We start from the raw sequence: 9,595 nt of genomic DNA on the forward strand, positions 1-9,595 counted from the left end.
GAGTTGGCTGATCTGGCTAATCCTTGAATATAAGGTTGATCCGGAATTTTAGTCAAAAACTTGTCCAATTTTAACTTAAATCCTGCTACTGGATCAACGCCTACATAAGCCCTACGAATATTTGAGGGCAGCAAATTGAACAATGAAGGAGCCCGAGAAAGAAGAGAAGTGGACTTCATTGTTTTACCTAGCCTGGATTCTCGAGGGCTTGAAGGTGCTCTCAAAACGCACGTTAAGCCTCTACGGTCACTACAATTGGCCCTAAATCCTGGGTGGGGACAAAGCTCCTGAATGCTTTTGAAAACGTACAATATCAGATACCTTTTGTACCGTCTCTGAATACTGTACAATCCCAACCGTTCTAATAGAAGGGTTTTCGGGCTCTATGTCAAAAAGAGAACGATTTTGAAGATTTGGGTTATTCAAGGACGACGTCATCACTGGACAGAGTTGGTAGGGTGGGGGAAACGTAACTGTTATCCAGATGAACCAAATGCATTGTCCTTCACACAAGTTGGACTTTAGTTAACTCAAAAAGCGTTCGCCAATTTTGATCTCAGTCGAACGTCTGCGTCAAAAGCAATGAGGTCCTAAAACTCAGTACGACATGGGCAGAAAATGACTTTCTCAGCACCACGTTGGTAAGATCTTACCAACGTGGTGCTAAGTCATTCAATTTGAGCTCTCCCTGGTCCGAGTTTTAAATGCTCATAACTTTTGACACAGACGTTCGATTGAGATCAAAACTGACCATTGCATTCTGAGGCTATAATTGAATCAACTCAGGTAAAGAGAAATGGACTTTATTGAATGGAATTGGAATTACTCATTTTGCCCCACCCACGTCGCTGTCCAGTGGTGAAGTCGTCCTTGGATTGTTCAAGGACACTAAAGCAAGGAAACGCCACTTTTTGTGATCACCAACCCTTTCCCGCCATGTAAGGCCTAAACTTTTGGGGCTGAAATTTTTGAATGTCAGTTATTGGCATAATTATTGAACAAAATATGTGACTAATATCATTTTCGTAACCATTGATGGTATGTGCTTAAAACCAGGCATTTAGACAAACTTAAAATAACTTCAAAGATATCTTTAAGTACAACAACTGAAAAGTGCTAATTAGGTTTTCTTGATAAAGCAAGAATTTGCTCGAAACACAGTCAGTCAATTCTCTTTTGCCAATAATATTATTTGTAGAAAATTGTTTAAGAAACATTTTGACCAATTCAAGTAATTTGACGTGTTTTTAATGAAACTGTGGTTCTCACTCTAGGAATGGCCCTCAATCCAAAAGTAGACAAATTGTAGCTCTGAGCTACATATTGTTCTTTAAACTCATGTGGATGCTTCATAATCCTGTAATAATAATTCTAAGAGATATGGCACCTGTTTCATTTGACTACTTTGGTATTTTGGGTGCTTTTGCAAGAAAAACAATTTGTTGGAGTCCAAAGTTCAAATTGAGATCTAGTCTACTGTACTTTGGTATTACTCTGTGTCCCTTAAATAATGCCTGCCTTTTATGCAAACTTCCTAATAAGTAGAAATTTAAGCTCTACAAAAAGATAACTCATTCATTTTTAACCAATCCCTGATATTTTTTGTCAAATTTGTGGGTTAAGACAAAATTATCAGTTGTCCATCCCAGATATTCTAATATGTTAACATTTATGTACATGCGCTTTTATTGCTTATTCCATGCATTTCTTTTATACTTTGTTAGTGCAAGTTCCTCATCAATCAATAAAACGATTATTGTTAATTTTCTATCTATGTGTGTTTTTGAGCCAGTTTTACGCAATATTTCACTGATTTGAGAGACAATTTGATTGTTTTGATTAATTTGATGTTCAAGGGTATTTCATTTATTCTTCTGACTTTCAAAATTAAATCAGAAATATTTAGTATTTGGACGGAGTTGTTTATCAAGGAGATCGTTATTGCATTAAAAACACTTTAATTTACTTTGGCAGTTGGCAGTCCGAGCTAGTCCTTGAATGTAGGGTTGATCTGGAATGTTTGGTAAAAATTTGTCCAATTTTTCAAAATCAAATCTTCAAAACTGAAGTTCGCATTCAGTACACAGGGCCCCATGACATAAGGTCCCATTTTTCCTATGTTATTTGTTCCAAAAGTGGGATTTTTCGATGGAACCAGTAATTTCAATGTTTTGACAAGTCTGTATTCGCAGATGAGGCCTGAAACCCTAAAAAGAAAGGGTCGAGAAATATTGAAAAAAATTGCTGGATCAATGTTCGCATTCAGTACACAGGGCCAATGACATAAGGACATAGCACATAAGGATGTGCCATACGTATGTGCTTCATCTGCTCTGCAAAAGCATACACCAATAACATCAAAGTTGTTGCTTGGGATTTTGTGAGCTAGAAAATGGTTAAGATGTGTTTTGCCGTCAGCACTTGATTAGATTTTATGGCCATAATGGAGCGGAAATAATTTGACCAAATCAACACAAAGAGCTAGGTTTCATCGCCTTGGAAATGGTGCTTTTCGTCATGTTATAACACATTGAACATCAGAGGAAGCAACAATCGCATTCAAAATGAAAGGGTAAGCATATAAGCAAAAACTACGTGTTTTGGCGAAGACTCAGAGTTATGTAATGCAACGCTTATTGACTTTCAAATCCGTCGTTGTTCATTTGCAACGGTTGCTGAATTATACCGATCTTGGCTCTTTGGGTCCTTGGCATCAAGTGTGTCTTCCTCACAGAGATTCAATATTGACTGGGATGGGGTTATTGCTGTTGCTTTTCTTGTTGCATTTTAACTTCCATAAGCGTCAAACATCTTCTCCGAAGGGCGCTCCTTCAATAAATTGAAACTGATTGATGCTCCCGACGTAGTGTGACCCTCGTTGGGATCAAAGGGTGCTTGCTCCAATGTGCATGAGTCACGTCAGTTTTGGTCATTTAAAGCCGACCAAGTGTCCAAAAGTGTGTGACTTTCAATTGATGTCAAACTGGTCAAAGAATGATGCGACAAATGTGCCACCCTCATCGAAAGTATCTCACATACATATGCTTATGTCGCATCGAAACGACCCAGATTTTGACCTAAATGAGTGCAGTCGTTAAACTATGGAAAGCACTCGTATGCATTTCTCTGTACGCGGATAACCTGTTTTTCGACAGTGTTTCGTAAGTTTGGTACTAGTATTATCCCATGTAAACATCTGGTATTCCCAAAAGAGCAATGATATGAAATGCCATGTATACATTGTGCTTTTGTGCGTCTTCTCCAAATTGACCACCCCCAAAAACAACTCTGAATCCTCGACCTTTGTCGAACGATCGTCTCATCCAAATTTACCTTCACCTAGCCTCAGTTTTAGTATAATGTTGCCTGAGCTTATGCATTTTTTCATTTCCATATCTTAGGTTGATTTCCTTCTGCTCGACAGTACTGAACTTTCCTCGTCGCGTGACGAGCTACTTTAGACACCATTAAAAGAGAAGTGGGATTTCAAATCTGGAACAGAAACACCAACTCACTCTGGGATTGACACACTCACTGGAAGTCTGTCCGTCTGTCCGTCTGTCTCGATTTGTTGCATACCACTCACTCACCCATCAACCCTTCACTTTTTTGGCTCAACATCCAATGGCACTTCTTCACCGATTTCTTCGTCTGAACGATCACAAGGAAACGGGCATATTCACATTCATCGTGACAAAAAATGTGACCCGGGATTCGCACAGAGATGTGACCAGCAAAGACTTTTGGTAAGTGGTAACAACATGCTGGGAGCGAGCTCCTCGGGATGAACCCCGCAATGAAGACCCTCTCCTGTACCTCTTCCTCCCCCTTCCTGAGTAGTCCTCTCAGGATCATGCACCATATAGCGTACAATCCAGAAGGATTGTTATCCAGGTCCCACCCAGTCTTTGACGATTTTGTCTCTGTTTTTAGGTACGGCTATCATCGTTGGGCTGTGGCGTTTAGTCGGCATGAGAAAACGGTGGGCATCTACTTGGTGTGGCGCAATGCCTCTGAAGGCATGAAAGTGACCTTGGATTTCAATCTGATCCTTCTGAATCGAGACCACTTCTCTCAGAATCAAATCTTTAATCGAAAGCGAGTCAAATTCAGCCACGAGTCCCCAGGAAATGAAACCACTCAGCCAGCCATATCAACTAGACGCTCGAATGAATTGCGAGCATCCAATCAAGCTACTAGGACGTGTAGTTAGTTCCTTCCCATAGAATCGGAGGCGATTCTTTGTGTCAAGTTTCTTTTCTCAACTTGCTTACCTAGATTGAGGAGAAATCGGGTCTGACAAGTGACAGTTGATGTACGGGGGAGATCATCTCTTTCGTCCTAAAAAATCTTCTGGCAATATTTCAATCCTGCGAAGAACTTGAAAGCTTTTGACTCCACTCGATGAACGGAGAGAAAATCCGCTTCAAACAGCTTGAGCTGAGCTCTGAAAAGTGATGGCTGGGTTTGTGCTCGTTCCTCAGTTAGTACTTGCCCATTGGCGGCTTTCTCCTCTTTTTCCACTGGCTGTACTATACACTGTACATACGTACGTAAAGGAAAGGGCACTTGCCATGGTTGTAAAGGTGTTGAGGATGATCAACCGCTGTAAATGAGCATGATCCATTCCAATTCAAAGTGAGAACTTGAGCTCTTGGAATCCCTCGGCCAATGAATGAATTGATTGCCCTCAGTCTGTATCTCTTCCTGTTTTTCCCTCGTACTCTAGCCATCTTTTTCGGTGTCTGCTCCTGTTTCTCTCTCTGTCTCTTGGTAACTTCAAGAGCCCCTTCCGTCCTTTTCATTCTGATTCTTTCCGTTGGTCTCGTTCAATCCACTCGTATTTCTTGTTGTGCCAAGTTTGTTTGACCGAAAAGATTGAAAGACGAGAAAGGTCGCTTCCTCCTCCTCGTTATTTTCATTCTCAGTCGTCATCATCGTCATCATCATCTTCAGCTTCAGCTTCGTCGTCGTCATCATCTTTTGACTTTACGAGGCCTTTATTTCTTTCAGCTCAAGTTGTTTTAAAACCACTACATGGTGCCCTCAGTCCTAAGAGAGGGACGCTAAGATGGATCTTTTAGCTAACGTTGAATGAAACACCATTTTGAAGCAAACTCACGGGGGAGTCTTGCAAAGCTATCTTCTAAGTCAATCCCACTTCAAATAGATTAACTAGTTTTTCTTGCTTGAAATGGGCTTTCACTCACATGTCAAAAGCCGAATAATAGAATGAAATGAATTTGTGGCTTTTGGGTCATTCAACATCCCTTTATAGTATTTTCTTTTTTTTTACTTAAGCTTTGTGCGTGTTAGAGTGTTGGAGCGCTTTGGTTGATATGGTTGTCCAATTTTAACCCCTCGATTAATCACTTAATCAACCCATCAATATTTCCCAACTCTCCTTACCTCACTGTCTGCCTGTCTATCTATCTGTACGCCTTTCTGACGTTTTGGCTGGCTTTCAACTCCTGTTGCCGCATCTTTCATGGGTCGGAACATGGAACATCATCTATTCCTTGACCCGACCCACATGATGGTTGATACTGTTTGCCTCCTTTCACGGCTCATTTCATCTCGCTCTTCCATCACGCTTGATTACGGCCACAGTTCAGGGAACGCAAAAGTTTCTGTGGCTGAACACTTTAGAAAATGAACATTTCATGGATCGGAACGGTGAGTTCCAAATTGAAGTGGGCCTCTCCTCGATTCATTCCGTGTTTGAGCACAAGTTCAAATTGAATCAGTCCATCTTTGCTCATTCGTCCAAGTTGGGCAAATTCGAGACTGCCTATTTCAGCCAAGGGCACTATGACTGGAGCTTGGCGCTCTATCCAAACGGCAGAGCCGACTCTCAAATTGGTAAGCAAATATCAAATATGCACTAAGTAGACATCTTACTATTCAATGACAAGGTGGTCCATGGCTAGGGTGCTTTCATAAGTTGGTAGACAGGGAGGCAAAATGGAGCTTCCTTAATTAAGTATTCAGTTATTGGTTCCCTACCAGGCGTGCTGAAATAGCTCAGCCATGGCTCGAATGCCAGTCAGTCTATCATAAACAACATAATACTACTATTCACTGCTTTTCGCACCCAAACGTGTTCTCTGCATTCTTTCCTGCATGCGAAGGGACAGGAGCATGCTGGAGCTGACTTTTGAGCCGTGCTTTCTGAATATAGAAACGCCAGAGACCAAGCTTAACCATGCCAGCTAGTATTGAGCCTTTTGTTTGCATCCAGCTCGCTACACAATCGCGAAAATAATTCAAAATGGTACCTTTATCAGGTACAAAGGTATTTTGACAAAAAGGTCGCCATTTTAAGACTCAAGCTGGATTCTTGGACACGGTCGTCTCCTCTCGTCTCGTTTCACCCGTCTCACCACGGTGGTCAAAAAAGCTTATCAGGTGTTGAGAGAAATGCGCATATCCATCTCAACAGTCTTCTTCCTTACAAAAACCATAAGAAGTTATTTTGACGTGATTGATTTATTCAAGTCTGGCTCAAATTTGTCGCGCATATGGCTATTAGTTAACAAGATTTGCTTGGATATTTCTGTTGGAATTCAAAAAAGATTTTGAACCACTGTGGCAGTCGTCTCAATGGTGAGACGAGAGGGGTAAGCTGATCAACGAAGAATCCAGCTTCAATCGGCTTAGTGTAGGCTTGCCATAAGAGTGTCCCTTTCCATATACAACTCTCTCGTTCCCTCTGTTCACAGGCGTGCCCGAAGGCCAAACGGGCTCCAGTGTCACGGTTTATCTGACCCGCCATTCGGGTCTGGATCGTACGTGTCGGGTGAAGTTCATCTTGAAATTGGGCGATGGGGACGCGCAGATCGATTCCGGGATGCTGGACGAGGCCTCCGATTCAGACGGACGGAGCTATGGGTGGCTACCACGGGCCAAACTCGCCGATTTAGTTCACAAAGGAACGCTGAGGTTGGTCGTGGAAATGGTTTCGGTCAATGTGGTAAGTCTGACGGTTGACCTTCGTAAGGACAATGATTGACAAGCCATGCGTCTCCGAAGTTAAGGTGAACGCTCTTTTGAACGCGTACAGCAGGCAAAGTTTGTGAGAAATTCGATGTCTTTGGAAGTTTTTTTTTTCTTCTTTTTATCATTGTGTCGATCGAGGTGAGGTGTACGAATGGGTATGATTTATTGCATGGACTCTCTCTTTGTTCGACAATGTTCCAGGTGAGTTTGGTGGAGTTACCGGTGGTTCCACCCAATCCCATTGGCTGCCCACTTTATGATAACGACAAACACACTTGGGAACTCGAGTCAGATCTGAATGGGGACACTTTGCGATTGCGACTCGTGCACAAGGATGCCAAGAACATACCCAGGAACCACATCAGGTTAGTCCAGCTTTCATATGGATAAAAGAGGTGGCACCCGGCCCCACAAATAATTTGCTTACCTTGGTGTATCCTCAACCACGTATAAGTTATGACTTGGGCCTAAACACAAGGAACACTTGGAATGGCAAAGAGGGGAAGGAAGTATCTCATTAGGAATTTCTTGGATCTGGTTGGCATGAGTTCATCACCGCATTAGTTCAGTCAGGTTAAGCAGCTTTCTCCAACACTAAGAGTACGAACGAGATACTCTGAAGAGCGAAATGAGTGGATGACGACGAATCTTTGGCTGGAGTGCACGATTGGGGAATGTGGAATCATTATGTACAACATTGTAGGAAGGTAGCGAGAGAAATGGAATTGAAGCCAACTTGGTCGAACCTTGGACAGGTTTGAAGAGCACCAGCAAGGATGGGTTGCCTGCCCAGAGGGCTGGGAGGTTACTTCCAATGCTTCACGCATTGAATCAGAGGGGAAGGCCCGAGGCGGAAACGAGTTCTTTGAACGTGTCTGGTTTGGAATGGTAATGAGATGCTCGTGTTTGCCTCGAAGTAATAACAAACAACCAACAATTACTACAACCGTCAACAACCTAACCAAGGCATGATGAACATACTTGATTCAGGGAATGGAGAGATTTGTGATCAAATTTGGTTATCCAGGTGCCTAAAGGGGATCTGTCGATTTTTACACAAAGTGAATTTGGCAAAGCTACCTTGATTACCAGCTTTTGATGCAACCTATGATTGAGCCAATATGTCCCTTCTTTCTTTGCACCTCATTTGCGTTTCTGGTACTGTGCTCGTTCTTCAAGCAAGTTTTCGTATGAAATCGAATCGTTAAAATACAAGCCCTTTCATACATTAGTCACCTAGGTTCCACTGGCCAACATTTAAAACCTGCACAGTTCTTTCTAATTTGAATTCTAAAGTGGTTAATACGTCGTACTAAGCGAAACTTGCAGATCACATACTGTGCAGATATTCCTTCTGCTATGTACAGGATGTATGCGTTTATCGAGTTTCTTCTTTGATAAAGTCTGATTGGTAAGTTTTTTGAAGATACATAGCAATTAGGATCCACCTGGGAGTTATGAAAAGTTCTTACCTCAAATCTATTGTGACCTTCTGAACAAAGTGTTCAGACATCAGATGGTCCATGTTTTTGAAATAAACTTCCTTGGTTAAGTCTTGTCTCTGGCCGTGGCTATGCGACAACAGCAACAACAACACTTTGAACTAAATCATACTGTGGAATAGTTAACTATAGTTAGGGCTCAAATCACATTCTTACTGACATTTTCATCGCGATGTAAAACGTAAGCAGCGCTCTCCGCTTCGTTCACATGCGGACACACTTCCATGCAGAGCTCAAAGCGTAGTAGGTAAAGGGCTCTGGCATTTAGCCCTTTTTCGTCCGTGAGAAGCCAAATATTATGTGAATGAATATTTTAAGAAGACTCAAAATAGTCCAGGGTTGATACGAAAATTTCCCCTAAAAGATCAGTAGTTTAAGTTTTTGTGGGTTCAACCAAAATTTAGTGCTTTAAACCATTCAATACCGATTCTGAAAAACCACACTTTGGCATGGGCAAAGCTGATTGCCAAAGTTTCAGTGGCTAAAACTCCTGGCTTGATTCTCATCTGAATGTCATATATGTTGTGAATTTTACCCTTGCACGATTTAAACTGTTTCCCAAACAGTTGGTGGTAGACTCATTGTGTCACAATGCTTGAGTCAAAAGCTCTTTTGAGAGCAATGCCTTGATAATGACTGGCGTTTCAGTGCGAAATTCTCCCTTTCTTACGTTTTTTGTCGGCACCTAGGTAGACGAAGTAGTTACCCACTATGAAAACGAAAACAGGTGTTCCAGTTGGAATCCACATTACGTCTACACTAAAAGTCTGGTCGTTTAGGGCAACACCATGTAGTTCTGTCCAAAAACTTCTTTGTCGGTATTCATGCAGGATTCGAACCTGCTGAATTGTAATATATAGGAGCGCTCTGCTGAAAAAGCTTGCGGGAAGGGAAAGCATGCTGAAATCCCGCCCCCTTGTGGTGTCGTTTGGGCCACTAGTGAAAAAAAAGAACCAAAAAGGTTTCTGATACTGTACATCTTCACACGCATCCATGAGCTTTGTCCCAACCCAGGATTTAGGGTCAATTCTAGTGACCGTAGAGGCTTAATGTGCGTTTTGAGAGCACCTTCAAGCCCTCGAGAATCCAGGCTA

At 42.0% G+C, this 9,595-nt stretch overlaps 2 protein-coding genes across 5 annotated transcripts in view; one reads left to right on the forward strand and one right to left on the reverse strand.

The window, feature by feature from the left end:
- The window catches only part of LOC131884530 (uncharacterized), a 27,539-nt gene extending 19,876 nt beyond the window's left edge, over positions 1 to 7,663 (reverse strand). Inside the window, exon 1 of the mRNA XM_059232348.1 lies at positions 7,427 to 7,663. The gene's annotated coding sequence lies outside the window, so the exon portion shown is untranslated. The remainder of the gene's footprint in view (positions 1 to 7,426) is intronic.
- LOC131884527 (uncharacterized) overlaps positions 1 to 9,595 on the forward strand; it is a 24,659-nt gene that overhangs the window by 4,557 nt on the left and 10,507 nt on the right. For all 4 annotated transcript variants that reach the window (XM_059232343.1, XM_059232342.1, XM_059232341.1 and 1 more), the window contains 4 exons: positions 3,402 to 3,746; positions 3,934 to 5,862; positions 6,723 to 6,973; positions 7,201 to 7,364. In XM_059232343.1, coding sequence (XP_059088326.1) covers positions 5,664 to 5,862; positions 6,723 to 6,973; positions 7,201 to 7,364 — 614 coding nt within the window. In that variant the 5' untranslated portion in view covers positions 3,402 to 3,746; positions 3,934 to 5,663. The remainder of the gene's footprint in view (positions 1 to 3,401; positions 3,747 to 3,933; positions 5,863 to 6,722; positions 6,974 to 7,200; positions 7,365 to 9,595) is intronic.

The sequence above is a fragment of the Tigriopus californicus genome, chromosome 8 (assembly GCF_007210705.1).
Source record: "Tigriopus californicus strain San Diego chromosome 8, Tcal_SD_v2.1, whole genome shotgun sequence".
NCBI lineage: Eukaryota > Metazoa > Arthropoda > Copepoda > Harpacticoida > Harpacticidae > Tigriopus > Tigriopus californicus.